We start from the raw sequence: 21,376 nt of genomic DNA, 5'->3' as shown, positions 1-21,376 counted from the left end.
TAGTAATTAATGTTGAAATTATATCAAGATCGGTCAGTACCATAAGCTTCATTATAACGAATGTGTGATTTAAAAAGACGATCTAAAATAACTTTGTGTCTTCAAAACTATGAAGTTGTATACATTTTACGCTCTTACGTTTTGTATATACTATACTAAATACTGTCAAAGAGGACTGTGTTTATAATAATCAATTTCAACTATATTCATGTGTATTTTTCCGTCCTTTAAATAGAAAAACCGAAATTAAAACTTCTCACGACATAGTTTTGACAATAGGAATAAATTAGAAATATAAATTACAAATATTACAACGCGATAAAAGAATCCTGAAAGTTTAACATGTACTTAGAATTATAGATGGATAGAGAGATAGACGGGATTTAAAGCTTTGAATGTAAATTTATGCTAAAAACGTAGCCTTTGTAATTCAGAGAGGGAGCGTAGTGTAGGTCAAAAATGACGTGCGCTTCTAACTTTCTTATTTTATAATTTGTTTTTGTTCCTTTATATACATTAAATTATGAATAAAAAGAAAGAGTCAAGTAAAAAATATTTTTACCAAGCAAAACATTTATTCTAAACCATATAATTTATATTTGGAACAATTTTTATTATATAATGTTATAATACTAATAATATGTACTAATAATGATGATATACTAAATCCAAAAAATATTATTATTTAGAATTAAGTTGTGCGAGTTAATCAATTATATATTTTACACGTTTTGTTCTTTATTTCTTAGACAGACTATAAAAATTAAGAACTGTAATTGTTTTTATAATTCACAATCACATTTATAATCCTTCATCATCAACTCGCTGGACTCCTGGTTGTTCTTCTTCCAACGACCGTTCTGTCGCCTGTTGAAGTCCTTCCATCGTTCACTATACATGTTGTTGCTGTCAGAGCTTAGGCTGCTCCTTGTGCGAGGGTCACTCCTGGACCTGTGCTCGTGACTCCTCGACCGGACCCTGACTAGGTGTGATCCATCCGAGGTGTGGTTGACGGTGGTCTCTCTGATGCTAGATTGCTCACGATATCTGCTCTTCCTTCTGTGGACCTTCCGGCAGCAGAGAGTTTCTTTGAAGGCTATTCTGTACCTGGAGGTTTACAGAGTGGTATAAAATCGTATAGGAATAAATATGAATACCACCAGCTACACATTTTTTTATATAATCCATTACTTTCATTATTTTTGAATAACTATATGGATAATAATATAATTAGGTTGGGATTTAAATTGGTTTATACATGGATCCTCACAAAATTCCTAAGAAATTAATTTTGTCTAACAATAACATATCCAACTTAATATCAAATTGAAATTCCTAAAATAAATGTGAGCATCGAAACAAATTCCAAACTTGCAACTTACAAAATGCGATATATCAATTCTGGATATGGGACATATGTAGCCCCTACGACTACAGTATACAATATGTATATACGAGAAAACGAGATTTAGTTAGAATATTTCATGTCACTAACACTGCACGACTTAACTTGGATATCCTCCGAATAAAATACTCAAAATAAACGACCGCAAACTGAGGCCCTATTTTGTAGCGATCACTGCTATGGATGTATTTTTGGAATACCTAACACCTTTGTTAGACTACATTACTTTAAAGGTTTTATAGACAGATCTATGTAAATTTCAGTATTGATTTCTTGTATTTCTCAATAGATCCCTTTTTGTTATTTTGCTTTCTATAATCGAGGCACTTTTTACTTCGAACAAGAACATTAATGTACTCACCAAAGAAGCATTTAGGTATTAAAACTATCAAACCTGTGACTCATTATATTGTACAGGATGGGGTTGACGGTGGCGGAGATGTAATAAAAGACGCCGGCTGCGAGGAAGAGGTACTCGTTGATGGTGTGGTAGTAACTGACGCCGCTGCCATAGATGAAGAACAGTCTCTGGAAGTGGAAGGGCGCCCAGCACACGAAGAACGCGATCACCACGGCGGCTGTAACTGACTTGGTTAGGGTCGACTTGTAACAGAGTACAGATAATATGTATAGAAGGTCTATAATAACCCAGCATCCGTATGATGTTCTTTCTGGACTGAGCCTGGCGCGCCTCTCCGTGAACACTGCCGTTGACTCCGTTTAGAGTGCCAGGACTACCAGGAGTGTGGGTGTGTGTTGAACTATACCAATAAACAAATCACTCAATTTTAAATATCAAACATCAATATTGAGTATACACATTTATAACATTCTTTTTTTTTATCCACAGACAGCAAATAAATATATTGCTGCTGTTACTCATAAACACGTGTTAATGAAGGTTAAGATTTTTAATTAGCCCTTTTGGGGTTATGAATTTTCAGGTTTAGCAGAAACTAAAGGAATTCTAAACAGGTAGATAAATAGGTAGGTATTTTACATTGCACTAAATAAAATTAATTAATATAATAAAGGGGCAAAGTGACAGTTTTATTAAGTTCAACAAGCGATTATTTCAAGGCAACCTTATTCACGTAGCATTTTGTCTTTATGTTAGTATTTCCTATATTTTTGGTTACTTACGCCTTATTTGTTAAGATAAAAATAACTCCAGTATAATTATAGAAGAACAATAACAAGTTTTTGTAAATCTTTATATTAACGAAAGTTTCTATTCCATGCCTATCATTGATCATTATTGCACGGCACTCAATTGAAATTCAAAAACTCAAATGTCTTTTGACTTTGTGGTGTAAGTAATGAAAATACTCTACTCTCAATATAGTAAAAGACTATCCAGAAGAAATAATAATATTACATATAAAAACAAGATATCTTTATTGTAATATAATCAACAAGAAGTCTAGCATGTTAGAAAAAAAAATGTCTCAGAGATAAGATAAGATAAGATAAGATAAGATAAGATAAGATAAGATAAGATAAGATAAGATAAGATAAGATAAGATAAGATAAGATAAGATAAGATAAGATAAGACAAAGTTCTTTCTAAGCTTCAAACTACCCGCCGCATTATACCACGTAATGAGCTCTTTTATTAATCATATAACATTAAAAAGTATTTTAGTTCTACAAAATGTCCTATTCATAATATTTCTCTGTTACAAATTCATAAACAGTAAATAAATATACTGTTTTTTCTTTAAATTATGGTTTTAATTGAGATTCTTTGTTTAAATTAATAAGATAACTGATGGGTAAAAGTATTTCCTGAAAACGAGAAAAGTGGGTAAATGTATTTTATCCATAGCGGGATCGAACATTCACAGAAGATGTGTAGAAAGCAATACATGGAACAAATTTGGGAGTGCCTGAACTCTACAAATAAATGAGAATTGAAAGCATAAGAAGAAATATTCAATTAATAATTACAATTTCTACGTTTGTTTGTTTGTCCGAGTTTCATATTGTGTCATGTATAATTGTCACTTTTTTGGTTATGGAAAAAACCAAAGGAGTATGTGTGTAATCCTACATAAATTTGGTTTTCAAAAAATTAGATACATACCCCATAACGTACCTGATCCGTAGTCCCATTCTGACGTAGAGGCAGAGTATGATGAGTCCAGGGAGAAGGAAAAAGAAGAAGCTGCTGAGCTCGCAGATGTACCAGGACGGTAGTTCAAGCATAGCACAAAACGCTGATTCCAACGAAGCGTTTCCTGATGCTGGTAGAGTATAAAAATATCAATATATTCATTCATATTTCGAATAGAATTCAGACAACAATATTTAAATTTGGATTTTCAGTGTTGAATTACATTACAATAAGATAATAAATTAAATTTGATTCTTAGATGTAATATGAAAATACGTTTGGAAAATAGATTATTAATCTTATTTTATTTAATATCATATTGATTATTGCGACATAATTAAAAATTCTCTAGGATCTATTAGGTAAAATGTATTTTTAAATAGATTAAGGTTAAGTAGGTAAACCTTAAAAAGTATTTTTTTTTTTAAATAAATAATGTAGGTCGTACTCCATCCTTAGAATCAACTATAGCTAGAATTTTAAACGATCTCAACGAGGTAGATAACCAAACAATCACTAAGGTAAAAAAGCTTGTTCTACGATAATTGTAACATAACATTTGGATTGGCCTTCCTCGTCTATGATTTTAATAAAACCGTAAGTTATTGCAAGCATCATAAAGATGTTGAAAATGTGGCTCGGGCTAGCGCTATCGGCTGTTTCGCCAGCTTTATTCAGGGATTGCAATAGTTTTTGGAGAAATGTAAAAAGGGTATCAAAGCTTTATAAACACCTAAGAGTTTCCGCGAGACGTATCCTGGGGAATTCCTATGATCACATTCCTACTTCACTCCCAAACGACAAAGATGCCCCAGAGCTAGAGCCAAGACTTTAATTCCATAAACAGTTTATGAAAAGAGCTCAAAGTAACAGAGTAGGGTCAGGATCAAGTGAGAAGGCCCAAGATACGGATATAGTAAGTTTTTTAGAACGAGTGGCTAAACATTGGAGATTTTCGCATCCCATTAGTACTAATATTTCACACCTTAATTCATGATTGGTCGCCAGCACTGCTAAAAATTTAGCTCAATGCATTCCAGATGACTCTCTCAGATCAGAGTAATTTAGTAAGATGGGGTAAAGGTATTGAAAAAACTTGCTATATCTGTGGGGAAGGCAGTTGTAACTGCTAAGCACTTGCTGTCGGATGTAGGGTACTCCTGGAAAGCTGTCAATACTCAGGTCGTCACGATAGGGTTTTAAAATTCATACGTGAAGTAGTTAATTTTTCGGGAGCCAGAGAGCAAAATAAATAACCACAAACAAGCTATCAATAAGTTTTGTGAAAAAAGGTACTAGGGTTTACTCTAACATTAAATCAGCTCCGCATTGGACTACAATGATGGATACCTATGAGAAACAATATAAAATATTTGTGCGTCGGCGTCGGCGTCCAGACCAGACATATTTTTAAATATTCAGTAATTTTAAAGCGCGTTGTGCTAATAGAGCTTACGGTGCCTTGGGAAACCAACATCACCAAAGACCATGCCGTCAAAGTCAACAAGTATTACGAGCTCACTAACAAAGTCACTAAGAGTAGTTTCATTGTAAATTTGTACGCGGTGGAAGTGGGAGCGAGAAGTATAACAGCTGAACCTCTCTACGACCTGCTATGAGACTTAGGCCTGTCCAGAACTAAAATCAATTCATTCTTAGAAAGTACTTCGAAGACAGCTCTAATAGGCTAGTTTCAAATTTTGTTAGGTAGAGATAGAAGCTTGGATGGTGAAGGTGAGATTTTAATGCGCGTTAGATAGGGGCCCTAATACCGAAACATGGTTCGCAAGTCCCAGGGACTGTTGAAGCTCCTCTCTGAACGCGATGGACTTGATGGCTTAGATTGAGCTTTGAAATAATACCTAGTTAAATTGGAATGTTATAATAAGCTAGTGATTTTTAATAGCTCTTAAGAAATACCTCGTTGATAATATATTTATAGTTTTAATTTTAACTTTTTTCTTTATATTTTTGCTTAAACATTTAAATTATATTAAATTATTTACATCTGCTACCAGCAGCTATTTATCAACGTCTGCTATAAAATGCATATAAATGCTAGTGCAAGTGAAATAGTTTGGTTTAAATAATGAGGAAACGTTGACAAATTATTCTCAGTCTCAAGTCCGTAAAGTTTTCAGTTGTTTTATAACAGAATACATTAAAAGAAGTTAGAGATAGTATTTTCTTCAGCACCTTTCTTATTAAAAGAGCATCGAGAAAATTTAATACAACTTATAATTTCCGTTTCAGAGGTTGCTCTTTTAGGTTTTGGACTAATACTTACCATATACTTATATATTTGTGTCTAAACAGACTAAGATAATGAAGTTCAAAGTTCTCACACTTGATATATTTTTCTCTTTACTCGAATATCTCATTATTTGTTAATACATATTTAAAGTTTCTTATGAATGCAACGAGTCGAAAGTACGAGTAACCTAATCTACTTACTCGGAGGATATTCGTGATAGTTGACTGTAGTGTAATGAGCGAAGGGTGATGCAGCCAACAGAGACAACACCCACAGAGAGAGTACTATACGTAAAGCTCTCCGCAGACCAGCCACAGCGTAGATGTGTAAGGGATGACATATGGCCAGGTAACGTTCGAGTGTGAACGCTACTATAGTCAACACGGACACGTACGATGCTCTGTAACAAACGAGGCGTTTAATATATTGATGACATAACAACTCATTTGGTTAAACAAACATTACACACTATAAATATAATATTTAATACATTTATGTAATTCATAAAGTATGTAGTCATTGTACATGCCTGTTTCTTTTTTTTTAATTTAATTATGTGATTAAATATAATATATATATGTATATATATATAATTTTATTAATAAACATTGTCTTGAAATTGAAAATAGGAGACAATAATATTATAAATTTAATTATCTCTTATGATTTAAAATTAGAATAAAAGTTTAATAATTTATGCAAAACGATTAAATACAATTTATTTCTGAAAAAGCCATAGACAAAAACGCTTTCTCAGTACTAAATTATAATTTATAAAGTGCTTGTTGCGATTATTTCTCGTGAACCAAAATAAAGAATAATAAAATTATAAACTTATATGAACCTACTTATTTGCACAGTTCAATAACAAATACACAAAATTCATGATGTTTGTAAGGAAATAGCCTGATTTATAGTAAATTGTGTAAATAAAATAACATTGATATTCAGGCTTTTGCGTGTCCCATTTAAATGAATATAAGTTTTACGGACACTACGCGTTTTTGTATTATTTTATATCAACATAATCCCGACGTTTCCGCTTCGCTACAGCAGCCGTGATCACGGACAGGTGGGGTAAAATTGTGACTGATGAACGATGAAAAATAATAGATTTTCATCTCGTCTGCCTAAAAACTTCGCTTCGTTATAAATAAAATTATATGAAATAAAAGTAAATGCACTTCGTATAATGTACTGTTTCATAAAGTAATGTCGCATTCAGACATAGTATGATATATTTTCACACAATTCTGTTCTCACATAATTTTTTCATGAAATAAAATATATTACGTCGTATGTTTGTTTATATTGTCTTATATTATAAAGCTTTGATAAAATAATATAAGTATAAAGTTATATTTATTTAGTCCTTATTTTGGTATCCATTCAATTTTTAATAAAAAAATATTATATCCTAAATATGTTTAGTTTATTTATGTCCATTAACATTAGCAACCTATTCGAAATTTAATTAAAAGTTGAGCTGTGACATTTTATCTTTTTAAATAAATTTTCACAAATAACTAGATTATCGATATGTGACATATACATATAAATATAAGGACATAACGCTATGTGATAGACTTTTGGAGGTCAAGGTTCTCATTTAACAATAATCAGTATTCCTAGACTGTCGTCTGAACTTTTCTTTCTTTATCAGACAATGAAGGTTTTCGTGCCGCAATGTCTATTGGAACCGAGTCGACAGAGCACTGCACAAAACAGTAAAAAAATGTCCATCATTAGTATAGAATAAAAAATAAATTTCATATTAAATAAATTCAAAATTATGTCGACTTGAAACACTATAGAAATACTTATATGATACAAATAATAATAATAATAATAATACATTATCGAAAAGCGTGCATGTGAATGTAAGTTATTTATTTTTGTTAAATCTATTTAACTTTTGTTTACATTTCATTTCAATGAGGTTATAAATATTATCAAATGTTTTTCAAAAATAGATTCTATAAAATACGTTTACTGAAAATTCGTAAACTATATTTCATCTTTACTTATTATTAGTTAATTTACGTATTCACTTATTTATACTATGTCAAGACCCACTACTATTCTAGAGGTTCATTCTAGAAGAATCGATGATGTTGTTTTTATTTTAATATTATAATTATTTTTTCCACGACAGCCAACTCCAAAATATACGTAAAGCGTACTTAACTTGTGCTTCGTTCGCAAATAAACTTGTAAGTTAAAATAAGATATTTAAACATTATTGTTTATCTCGTATGTACTCATCATTTTTTATTCGTCTTCTCCTGAATAAGGCAACTACCAGTTAGGTAATAGAGATATGTTTAAGTTAAATCCAATAATGATGTTTTATTAATACTTTTCAAGTCTTAAATATTATTGATATTCTTTGATTACAGATACATCGCTTTTACCTATAAAATACATTCGTTTGTACTTAAACTTGAACTAATAAATCTTTGGTCTGTATGATGTGAAAAAACCCTTCAAAGGGACATATTACATGAAATTTTTAAATGTTTGTATAAAATGCAAACACGTTCACTAATTTGCTATAAATTTTCAAAACATTTTACTATAATAATAATCTATATTTGTAAAAAAAAAACTTAAAAAATATTTCCTCTCACGCAGATCGTTAAGGTGATATGAATAAAAATGTACAATAAGTGATCGTTACATAAAAATTTTGTATACTAAAAAAAAAATCTTCATGAAATAATAACAATGAGGTAACTAAATTTTTGTTCTTATATGGTTAAATAAAATAAATATTTTTTTTTATTGTATTTTTATATTCATTATTTAGTATATTTATTAACGCTGATGTATCAACAACAGTTTTAATAATTAGGGTTATTCAAAATATACATTTAATGAGGCTTATTTAAAATATCTATGTATCTAATTTGACTGTTTTCTTGACAGAGCTTATACATAATATTTCATTTATTTTCACGCAGTACTAGACCTATTACAAGCGTATATCAGTAGTTTATATAAACAAGAAGATTTTGACTTTTTATTTCATTTATTTATTGACTTTTAGTAATGGCTAGACTAACTTATAAATAAAAAAATGATTATAATTCAAAACAAAGTGTTCTATTAAAGACGGCCACAAAATGTATTGTCAGGCAGTAATAGAAAAATATATCACCGAAATTAATTAGAAGAGTCTTAAAAAAATTACTTTGAAAGGGGAATTTATAACAATCAAATAAATTTCAAAGAGATAGTTAAAAAGAGTGACAAAAATTCATTGAAACGTTTGTAAAAAAAAAAAAAAATTATTGAATAAACTAATTGAGAAAAATTCAAATAAATTCAAATATTTTACGCCTTTGACATGTAATTATTATATATTTTTTACGGCGCCGTAACACTAATAATGGTGACAATAAAAATCACGTCTTAGAACTGTTAACTATGCGTTAATAGTTTGAAGTTTGTAAAAAATCATAGTCCTCTTATAAATAAAAAAGATTTATAAATTAATATTAAATTATATAAAAATTTATGATGTATAGTTCCATGTCATTTATATGTGTATATAAAGATCCAAACTAATCTGCCAATTTAGTTTGACGCGTTTTACAAAGTCGCTTTTTGTTATGATCGTTAGCTTTAAGTTTAGCTCAGCTCTACATCTAGAGCTATACGTATCCAGCACATTACATAACACATACCAGGCGTTACCCTGGAGAAGACTGGCATGCCTTCCAAACCGATGAAACGAGGACAAAAGTTAAGATCCATAGGCTTAAAGCCATTTTTACCGATTTTTAAAATATTATTTAAATCTACCATAAACATTAAAGAAGGGGAAAGCTTTTAATAGACGGAATGCATTGCTTTTATAGTACGAACAACTAATTCTTGGTTGTAGAATCATAGAATGATCTGTCTCCCAGTCTCTTAAAGTTGTTTTTACATAATCAAGCTTGTAGAACCAGCGTTTCTAAAATGCCCTAAGCGCTATATTATATAAACAAGAAGTGGATTCACTATCAGTAAATAATATTTATGACTGACTTTTCTAATTTGAACCGGAAATTGCTTGGTGCAATTATTCTACACTCCTTATAAAGATGAATGCGATCGCAGTATCTCAGGAAAGACCTTCTAAGTCTGGTTATAAAACTTTATGGTTGATACAATGTGACTGAACTAAGGTATCTCCAACATGAACTATATAGAGCATCTAAAGTAATTGTAAGAATATTACGAAATTTCTCAATAACAAATGATTTCAAGAAAATATTTCGATCAAACATTTAACAATCGTAAACCACGACAAAGTTACAGGAACATAATTAATATAACAAAAAAATTTTTATTAAAAAAAATAACTATATTAATCAAACATGCAAATACATACGCTTCGGAGATAAGAGCTCGCAGCTTACAGAAGACCACGCCGAGACTATACGGATACTGGTGCCAATACACAGATAGGTCGTTAGGAAGACCTGCAAGAGAGAAACGAGTTATATGATGGGTTTTTTAATTAATTTTAATATTCTTCTATAAAAAAAAATTGTTTTGTTTTTAAGTATTTTAAAATAATCGTGCTTACAACACATGTAATAGTAATTTTGATAGTAATATTCCATGTATGACTTTCTTACACTTAGTCTCATTATAAAATCCGAGTAGTTTGAATATATCCCAACAATTTAAACATCTTTAATAAATAAAATTATTTTCTTTAGGATAACAGGAGTATTGTCTCTCTTAGCGGCCGATGGCCTTCGCAGAGGTAGTGGAGTATTGTCTCTTATTTATAATTGTTTTTTCTCCTAGTCTACTTTACCCTCACTAATCACTCCTGAATGTACTGTGTACACTGAGAGGGTTATACACAAATAGAACCACACCGTATACCAGTCTAGGAAATAGGTATATTGGAGACCAACATCCCACACTTAATATAAAAACGAAGGACGGTAAAGAAATCAATTCAAATAATAATTAGCGTGATCTATATCGATGTTAACGCCATCTAGTTCTGACTTATGTCAACTAGTGATCATAATGAGATCTAAGACTTTCGCGAGTTTTATTCTCATTTGATTTTATTATTTTAAAACTATAGGGTTTTCCATTAAGGGCGCTTGATCTTTGAAATGCAAAAAAAAATACATGTAGGAAAGATATTTGCGAATTTTTTTTTTATTTGGAAGGTCTATCGACCCCATTATGTATGGAATATGACATCATTCAAATGACCGCCACGGCTTCGGTTGGTGGCGCGCACACGAAAGGTCCAATTTTCGATGACTCTGGCGCACAAATCGGGCTGTATTTGATCGATGGCGTGGCGTATGTTGACTTTGAGGGCATCGGTGGTTTGCGGCTTGTTGGCATAGACCTGCGACTTAAGAAAACCCCACAAGAAAAAGTCCAGCGGGGTCAAATCGCACGATCTCGGTGGCCAGTTCACGTCGCCTCCGCGCGAGATGACCATGTCCAGAAATTGCTCGTGCAGAACTTCCATCGTAGCGTGTGCTGTGTGGCACGTAGCGCCGTCCTGTTAAAACCACATGTTGTCCAGATCCATATTCTCGATTTCAGGCCAAAAGAAGTTGGTTATCATCGACCGGTATCGCTCACCATTGACGGTGACGGCCACACCATTATCGTTTTCGAAAAAATACGGACCAATCACGCCTCCGGCCCAAAATCCGCACCAAACAGTCACTTTCTGCGGGTGCATTGCCACTTGGTGAACCTCGTGTGGATTGGTCTCGTCCCAAATACGGCAATTTTGCTTGTTGACATAGCCATTCATCCAAAAATGTTCCTCGTCGCTGAAGATGATTTTTTTGCCAAAATCGGCGTCAACTTCCAACTGCTCTAATGCCCAGTCAGCGAACACACGGCGCTGTCTATGGTCATTAACCTTGAGCTCTTGGGTCAGCTGGATCTTGTACGGGTGCAGGCTCAAGTCACAACTAAAATTCGCCAAGTTGTCGTCTGCGAAAGGCCGAGTTCCTGTGCGCGACGCGGAATTGACTGCCGCGGGTTTTCGAGGACACTGTCGCGCACAGCGGCGATATTCTCGGCAGATCTCGCGTTACGTTGACGCACGGGAACCGGCTGATTGTTAACTGACCCGGTTGACTCGAATTTGTCCACCAATCGACGGATAGTCGACTCGGCAGGACGATCATCGCGACCGTAAAACGGGCGAAGTGCGCGGAACGTTGCTCGAACTGAAGACCCATTTTCATAAAACAATTTTATGATTTGCACGTGCTGCTCGACACTGTAACCTGCCATGGTGGTTTGGGAGGACGGAATGAATATAACACACTGCATTTGACAGCTGTCACTCAAACAACATGGCCGCAATCAGCTGTCAAAGTTCAAGCGTCCCTATTGGAAAACCCCATACATAATCCCGACGTCTCGGTTAACGTTTCGGTGTTGCTGAAAAGTAACCGAAACGTCGAGATTATGTAGTTTTTAAATAATAAAATCCGAGTAGTATATTCGAAAATATATTAGTTTCATTTAAATCAACTAGTGATCATTCACAATTTCATGTTTCTATTCACATTTTAATTTGAACAATAATAAGCAAATGTTTTTGACAGACAGTTAAAGCAAAGGCAATCGAAAATTTTATTTTCAAAGAAGCTAAATACATTCAAATTATACACATAATACCAATGTTTGATTCAAGTTCAACTAAATTGGTGGAAATTACATGATTTATTGAATTTAGCGATAAATAAATCGTTTCTCAATGAATAACGAATTACTTTCATTCAATAATATTAACTTGTAATAAATGTAGCGTATTTTGTATTAAAATTCAATTATATAAAGTTATTTAACCAAATTACACAGACGAAAATGTCTGACTTTCATTTAAACATAAACTACGTTGTTATTTAATAAAATGTATTAATTTTTCTCTTGTATAAGCAAGGGGCATTCAAATTTATTACTATACGAAGAAAAAATACTATTCAGATTAACTTATGTGAAACTGTTGTAATTTTTATGACACATCCCATTTATTTAGTACTTTTTCAATAAATTATATTACTCACTAATTATTTAGTTATTGCTTATTATTAATTAATATTATAATAAATAAAATTTGGCTAAGATAAACCTTACTAATGGCTCGTTTAAATCGGTTTCGCCGTTTCAGTGATAAGATGGAACAAACAGACAGACATTTTTTTTTAATTTGTATATATATATAAAAACTGCTTATTTTAATATCACGAATAGACATTCTCATTGATATAAATGAGGTTCGTAGACTTGTATTTTTCATAAAATACAAATACATACATACAAATAAATATATTTCGAGATTCACATCAATATTAATAAGGAGACAAAGTTGCATTCTATTTATTTCTGGGCAACAAGTCTGTAAAATACACGAGAAATTATTAATTTATTTAATATACACACATCAACATTGCCTAGGGATATTTCATTTTCACCTTATTATATAAAATTGAAGTTTATATTATGGTTTATACTTGCAATACATAAAAAGAGATGCATCAAAGATTTTTAATTTATTTTTTTGTTATTTTATTTTTGGTTGCAATTTTTACTGTGTGCATTTTACGTAGGAAATTATGAAAACTAAAGTCATAAGATAACAAAAAAGGCATTTAATTAAAGTTAATAATCAGTATTTCCTCCCCGACCATTAATTAGAGTTCGGCATCGGTTATTCATGCTCAAACTTAAAGTTATCCAACTCAAGCTGTGGTATCAGGTCCCAGGTTATTTTCAAGTGCAGGAAAAGTTTTTCTTCTGTTATCAAATTTGGAGAAAAATTTACCAAAGCTCTTCCTTGTACCATGTCCCATGCGTGTTCAATGGGATTCATGTCGGAGGACTGAGCAGGCCAGTCCATAACCCTAATTTCATGTTCCCTAAGCACAATTGATACCAGCTCGGCCGTATGGGCACAGGTATTATGATGCATGAGTTGGAAATCCTGACCCATTTATACTCTGTGTGGGATAATCACAGGTTCCACTACCTCATTGTGGTATTTTAGTGCATTCATGTTCCCTCTTATCCAAATGAGATCGGTTCAAGCACCGGTACGAATATTATGACCAGCCCATACCATAATAGTGCCGCCTTGATATGAATGGACTTCTTGTGGATGCTGGAGACGGCTTTGTCTACCAGGAACCCGCCAAACTCTTAATCTTCGTGAATCTGAATGAAATCCAAACCAAGACTAATCAGAAAAAAGCACCCTGGACCATTGCTCGTTACTCCATGCGAAATGTTCTCGAACCCACAATAGTCTCCGTCTGCGATTCCCACGCCGCAAAGCTGGATCCCGAAATGGTCTGCGAGAATGAAGACCAGCTTCATCTAATCTTCTTCTTACAGTTTGGTCACTAACTAACAATTGGTTGTCAGATTGTATTGTATTGGTCAGCAACCACGCTTAGTATAGAGCCCGCTTCCAACATGCCTACGGCTCTAATCTGCTCTTCCCTTGTCAAATGTCGACGTGACATAACAATAAATGTAACACACGTTGGAATTGTTGTGAAAAACATGTTAATTATTTAATTATAAAGAATATTTATTTTGTTGTGTTAAATAGTTCTTAATAAATTTTTTTAATAACTATATCATCACCATTTAAAAGGCTACTACAAACGATAACTTAAGACAATTACATTGAAAACGATTGGGTAATTATAAAGCATTAATTTTTTTTTAAACGTATTACGTTTGAAGAACCGGTTTGAAAATATATTATTTTACAACGGTCTGATAGAGTGATCATATATTCTAATAGATAGTAAGTAACCTAATACAAACTATGATACATCTATAACTCTAGAATAGACCATGGGGTATTTATTCATTTAAATAAAACTAATATTTTCAGATTACTACGCGTTTTTTTTTATTTAAATCCATCTAACATCTGGGACCCCATCCCTCATAAAAAGTATAAAATCCCATGTCTGTGACCACACCGCTGAACCACTTAATAATTATGGATGATTAAAATTATCAGGTGTCACTAACATAAACACTTGCATAGCCACCTGTGCAGTCACAAATTCAGTCATAACAATAACTGTTGGTGGGTGTAAATAGACGCGAAAGTACAGATTAAAAAAATGTCGCTCGAGCCGTTCGCGAGTCGGACGTCTTCGAAATAAAGTATTCGTCAAACCGTCTACGCGGCTACCTTCAATAGCCTGACGACAATCAAGATCAAAGGCTTTTGTGAGAACAGTAACATTGAAGTTATACTGTTCAAAACTAAAGGAAGGACTAACTCCAGCATACATTATTTATTGAAAAGTTTTATTTCAGCATCACAATACTTAATACTAAACCTTGCTCAAATATGTTAATAGTTCAGAAAAGGTATTTGTATAGAATTTAGGGGCCCTGGTGTTCATGATTAATTGAAGCTATTGAATAAATAAAATATATGAATTCAATCAAATACACAATCTCATTTATATAACTACCAAAGTCACAAACATTCGTTAACAATAACTTTACTAACAATTAAATTGTATTTGATTAATGACTGATATTATCAATACAAACGTCATATAATGTATATATATTGGTTATGTTTACAGAGAAATTATTGATAACATACAAAACTTTACCGTGGCTTCGCTCGTGTAATTTATGAAACATGAAATATAAAGTTTTCTGTAAAACTTTTTGGGCATGTATAATGACAATTTTAGATTGCAATTCACGAAATCATCTGAATATTAAAATTGTTGCTGCATAGGATAGTTCAAATAGAAAAAACGTGAGAATTCTTCGTGTTACCTATATTTGGTAATTTTACTAACATATCATCTGTGACATTGTTTTATTCTGTATTACAAAGACTATTCATTAATATTACCATGTCCGCTCGTTGACAAAAAAAAATCTTGAAAACTGGCTAAAAAGCGCAATATAATGTCAATACTTTGCTAGAGATGTTTAAAAGAACATCACTGATACAAAATTCGTTCCAATCCTGATTTTATATCCTCTTAGTTGGGACTTGACATTAAATTTTCTGACCATTAATATGTTTTTCATGATTGATCTATGGAGGTTCTATATTAAAAAATATTCGGGGATATTTTGCAATATGTAAATATAAAATATTTTTTGTATTGCATTGTATTGGATGATTGAAATGTACCTCAAGTAATATTTTTTTCAGCACACAATAGATTCTTCAACAAATAAATAGGCCAAGTCCTTTATAGAAAAAAGTATGTATATTTTTGGGGAAACAAAATTTACAATAAGAAATACTAATACTATATATATATATATATATATATATATATATATTTATAAAATTATTGCGGAGAAGACAGAAGAACAACGGTATAAAAATATTTCTTTTAAGAGCTTCCGTTGCGTATACTGCGAAGCTAATAGTAACAAAAAAATATGTACGCCGTAACTGATCCCTTTCAGAAGTTTGGTAAGTCAAGCTTGGGACATAATCATAAACATCAATGAAGTAGGATCAGTGATAAGTTGACCTTGAGGCAATTACAAAAAATTTATATGTACATGGCCTGTTCCCAGTAGCTATATAAATGTGTTATATACATATACATTTATGTCTGTTTCATTTCCGTTGATTTAGTATTAAAAAAATGTGGACGTGTCATCAAAACGATTAAATGTTACTTCAATAGGCAGTAAAGCCTTACTTTTTTTGTTAATGCTATAAATATTATTTGAATCCAATAAATCAGCTATTTGAATATATTAATACGAATAAACAAAAACAATAATCAAATATTCATAAGTAATACAAATCAGAACTAAATTTATTAAGATCAATACAAGAATTTATTGATTAAACAGTAAGTTTTTGAACAAACGGTAAGATTAGATCAAAATCAGGTTATTAAATAATAACAGTGCCTTCTCCACAGCCTTTAAAATGTATTAATGAGGTAAAAATTTGAATTAGGTGATAGAAATTTAAAAAATTAAGGGTTTAAGAGCTGTTCGTATATAATTTATACAGTTCTGTTATATTCCAATTGATTTACACTATAAAGGAATAAGCATATCTTCTTTGTCCCTGACTGCACCTAAAACTTTCCTTAACTCAGTTTTATTTGTACTTCATAGAAGTTGTTTCCAAGACAAGATCATTCTCAACCGAGACATATCTGAGCTGTCACTTTAATCGGATTTCTCTTTATTATATGTTTCATACAAGATTTATTTTAATTTTATTAGTATAACATCTAAGAAAGTTTTTAAATACAGCTGTATTAAAAAAAATATTTACATTTCGAGTAAACCTTTCAACTGGTTAATAAACGACTTCGTATGTCTTCAAGCAATGCGTTAGACATTCAATCAAGGACGCTTAACGCCTTTGGACAAAACTGCGTAAGCCAATTCCAATTAAAATACTTTATAATCATATAACTAAAACGTCAAATAAACAGAATAAAAAATATCATTAATGACATCCATACAAATAAGTAATTTCCATTTCGACAGTATTGAAAAGCGACTAATGAAATTACTACTATATGAAATATGAGTGAAATGTTGATGTATTTTAATTTGAATTCAGTGGCATTCAAAAGCGTGCATTTTCTGTATAACATGACACAAGGAGCGTCTCGTCATCCCATATGAAATTTGAAGCACTGGGTTTGTTTTATAAAACTTGTGCTCGGGAAAAAAATTGATATATTTATTACCATTCATAACTGAAAAATTTGAGAACTCTCATTCTGTTGTTATAAAATTACGAATAGGTATAGTTTAACCTGAGGCTATTTTTATAAATTAAAAAAAAAAACAATAAGGATATAAACAATTTTATATGACTTCTATCTTTTTTGGTTACGAGTTCTGGTTTTCCACTTGTGTCAATACATATGTATAAGTGAATTTTATTGTCTATTTAATAAAAATCATAATATTTATGTTATACCAGAATATGCTACAAGCGATCATACACACAGCGCGCACGCACACCCATAAAACACACGTACACGCTCACTATAATCTAAAATCACTTCTTATAATTGTTTGAACATTTAGTTAGTATATGTGTCTGTATTTAAAACCTTAAAAAATAGTATAACCATACCATCATAAAATATTTGTAAAACAAGGAACTGATAATCCTTATTTAATCAAGTTTGTTCAGAGACGAAGCCTGGAATTCACAATATGTTAAACGTAATAACGTTTCCATATATTATAGGGGCCCCATAAACCTACACCTGGGTCGGAAGTACCAGGCACTGTTAAAGATCCGGCACCCACACGGTGAATACATGGAATAGTGAGAGGTTTCGTCTCGTCTTTTTTAATTAATGAGCTTGCTTTTCAGCTTTAAAATAAACTTATATAATATCACGGTATTAAAATATTTACAATTATATCACTTATCAGAACATCACATACAGGGATCAGTAAACTATTCCCTTTTTTACGTTTATTAAACCGAAAAGTTAACGTAGGGACAAAATTTTTACATATTTAAAAAGGCTATTAAGGTTTGACAACAAAAGAAATCCACGAATTATCCAGATTGATGAACAAAATTTCATATAAGAATAAACTTCAAAAAATTCTAATTGGTTTCGTCTCGTTTGATTGAATTTGCGTTTTTTTTTCAAATTGCTTTTTTAATTCATTCTACAAATATAAATATAATAAACAATAAAATTTACGTACGCTTCAACGACTTAATTGACAATTTACGTATTAATAAATAGAAATTATTTATATATTAAACATCACTCCAAGAAAACATGTCACCCAACACACAAACACAATAATTATAGAATAGAAGTATGTAAATAACATGATTTTTCTTTATATCTGTCTCATTGTTAATATTTGAAGTAGAAAATTGTAGTAATTTAATTTAAATCTTAATATAATGTTTATATCTATCAATAAAATTTTATACAGATTAAAATTAAATTATATTTAAACGGGAAAATAGTTTTAAAAGGCTATATAATAGGCGAAATAATGAATAAGTGGTATAGTAGGAATGTTCTACTGTATTTTAAAAAAGGAAACTTCATGTTACAAACCAGCTTTTTAATCATGGTTATGAAATATGAATATATATATATTCTTATTTGATTATAACTTTGACAAAGTTAGAAAAACGAATAATTATCTGAATGAAGGACTACTCTAGGTCTTATAATTTATAGATATCTTATAATTAAAAAAGATAGATTATAAAAACATACACACATACTTATAATTCCATCGGCAGTTGCATATCTCAGGGTACATTTTAAATTATTACTTTTTATAGAGTTCAATGAACCTTTTAAAAGCCCGCTTCATGATAAAAAAATATAAGACATATAATAATAAAAGCTTCTTAAAGTTTTTAAAACGCAAACTGCTTATCCATTATTTTACTTTCAAACTACGATCTTAAATAGCAATATGAGGAAATGTATAGTAAAAATGCTATTTACTACTATGATAAATAACAATCACTCACCAAACAAGAGTAACAAGAGGTCAGACAGAGCCAGGCTGAAGAGGTAGTAGTTGGTGTCCGTGTGCATGGATGGATGTCTGACGATGACGACACACACAGCGATGTTCCCAACGACTCCAGTCACAAATATCATCAAGAGGAACACGCTGATTGGAACTATCCTCGACAGAGGAAACCTTCGAGGGCCCATTATCCACCAGAGCATCTCGTCTTCACTGCAATCAAACACACTCAGGTTCGTGCACCGCGTATAGAACTGCTCCGCTGTTTCGTTCATACGAAGAAACTCCTCCATTGTTATTAAATATATTTTTTATATTAAGAAGTCATTTAACCATTAGGTCCCCTATCTAAACACTTTAAATATTTCACTTGGTTCCGATCCCAAGTTTATAGTCGACAGTTAATCAATTTGAAATACGTCAAAATTTTACAACATTATAAAAATGTAATTCACAAAAATGTTCAATTATCATTTTTCTATACTTCACTTATTATAAAAAATCTACTCTACATAGTTTCTTTATTTTTAAGCTAATAATTTTATCGTTCAACTTAGATCGTTATATTCGTAGCGTGTCGTAGCTTCATAGCAACGATGCTACGTCCGTAGCATCACGCGTTTGCGTTCATACTGTAGGATCCAAACGGTTGGCCTAACACAGTCTTTTATTCAATGGTGTCTATAAATTATGAGCTTTGTGGGATATTATTTTTAATGTAATATATATTTGTCTAGATTTAATGGGAATTGTTTTCTTTTGAACAAAATATAATAAGACAAAAACAATATATAAATGTATTTTTTTTCTATTACAGAAGTTTTCTGCTTCAACTTAAAATAAATATTTATTTGTAGAATGATTATTATATATCGTATTAGAGAAAGAAAATTTGGTCAGTTATTTTTATTTCATTTTTTTCTTCTTTTTTTTTCGAATGTACTGCAAATCATTGTCTTAATAAAAAGCCTTGCTTTGTAATTTATATCTAACCCATAAGCCTTTTTTTATTTACAAATTTGAGTTTTGAGATATTTTTCTTTTATCGCAAAGTACGCAGATGCTAAGAAATTATACTCTTCATAAATTATATTAAATTATAGGCAAATATAATACTTTTATGTCCGGCGTCAGTGCAGTGCAATCTTTTTATTTAAATAGAATCGTTTGGACTTGTATATAGTATGTATATATATTTGTTTTTGTTACAACTTAGAACTCAACATGAGATTGGTCCCGAGTATCTTCTAAAGCTTGATTCATGACGCGTTTAAGTCACTGAACAAATTAAGCGTTTCCAGTTTTTAATTAGTAAACTCACTGTAAAAAAGTGTATTAAAAACTGCAAACATGACACGTTGAGTGAGACTTCAAAGTAGTGGTAGGAATATACGGTTTCTTGACATTCAACTGTACATTAAGGTTTTATTTCCGTAACATATTACTATAACCCTATGCTTGTAATTATTTTTATCAAAAATAGTTATACTTATAATTATTTTTATCAAAAATAGTTTAGTATAAACAAGTCACCTTAAAACTGTAGCAATTTTATACATAAATTAATGTATGAGGTGCAGCTTCACTCTTGATTTTTAATATTCAGTGTTACTTTCAGTTATGTCCTACAAAATGGCTGAAGCCACTTTAATAGTTTTCAAATACAAGTCGATACTTAAATGTTGCCATTACCAAATTACAGTGGTTCGATATTATAATTAATTACAATCAGTCAAATCTTTTTTTAGAGATTATCATCATCATCTCTTCTCGCAGGTTAGAAAAATAATCACCACGCTTGCTCAAAGCGGGTTGGCGATTTCAGTCATTTTAATTTTAAATTATAAGACCAGGTTTCCTCACGATGTTTTCCTAAGGATTATAGTATATTATAATTAGTACGACACAAATGGCGCCTCAGGCGTTACTTGGAACAACTGTGTAAAATGAAATATTGGTATAGAAATATAAATTTCATTTATCTGAAGCATATATTTTGTGTATATGAGCAAAAAATATATTAGTTATTAGCGGATCGAGTGATGACCAAAAGCATCTGCATACTGCACGGTCGCAATGCGAAAAC

At 31.3% G+C, this 21,376-nt stretch overlaps 1 protein-coding gene across 1 annotated transcript; it reads right to left on the bottom strand.

Moving 5' to 3' along the window:
* Positions 1-704: 704 nt before the first annotated feature.
* On the bottom strand, positions 705-19,583 carry LOC116774480 (neuropeptides capa receptor-like). The gene is made up of 7 exons (XM_061524903.1): positions 19,289-19,583; positions 10,157-10,247; positions 5,976-6,175; positions 3,504-3,651; positions 2,054-2,166; positions 1,800-1,983; positions 705-1,107 (listed from the first exon to the last, which is right to left on the bottom strand). The coding sequence occupies exons 1-7, from the start codon at positions 19,581-19,583 to the stop codon at positions 783-785; spliced, it is 1,356 nt and encodes a 451-aa protein (XP_061380887.1). The 3' UTR covers positions 705-782.
* Positions 19,584-21,376: the final 1,793 nt, after the last annotated feature.

Source organism: Danaus plexippus, chromosome 26 (assembly GCF_018135715.1).
Source record: "Danaus plexippus chromosome 26, MEX_DaPlex, whole genome shotgun sequence".
In the NCBI taxonomy this organism is placed as follows: domain Eukaryota; kingdom Metazoa; phylum Arthropoda; class Insecta; order Lepidoptera; family Nymphalidae; genus Danaus; species Danaus plexippus.
The sequence above is the reverse complement of the archived record's forward strand: the minus strand, read 5'-3'. Positions and strand labels throughout refer to the sequence as shown.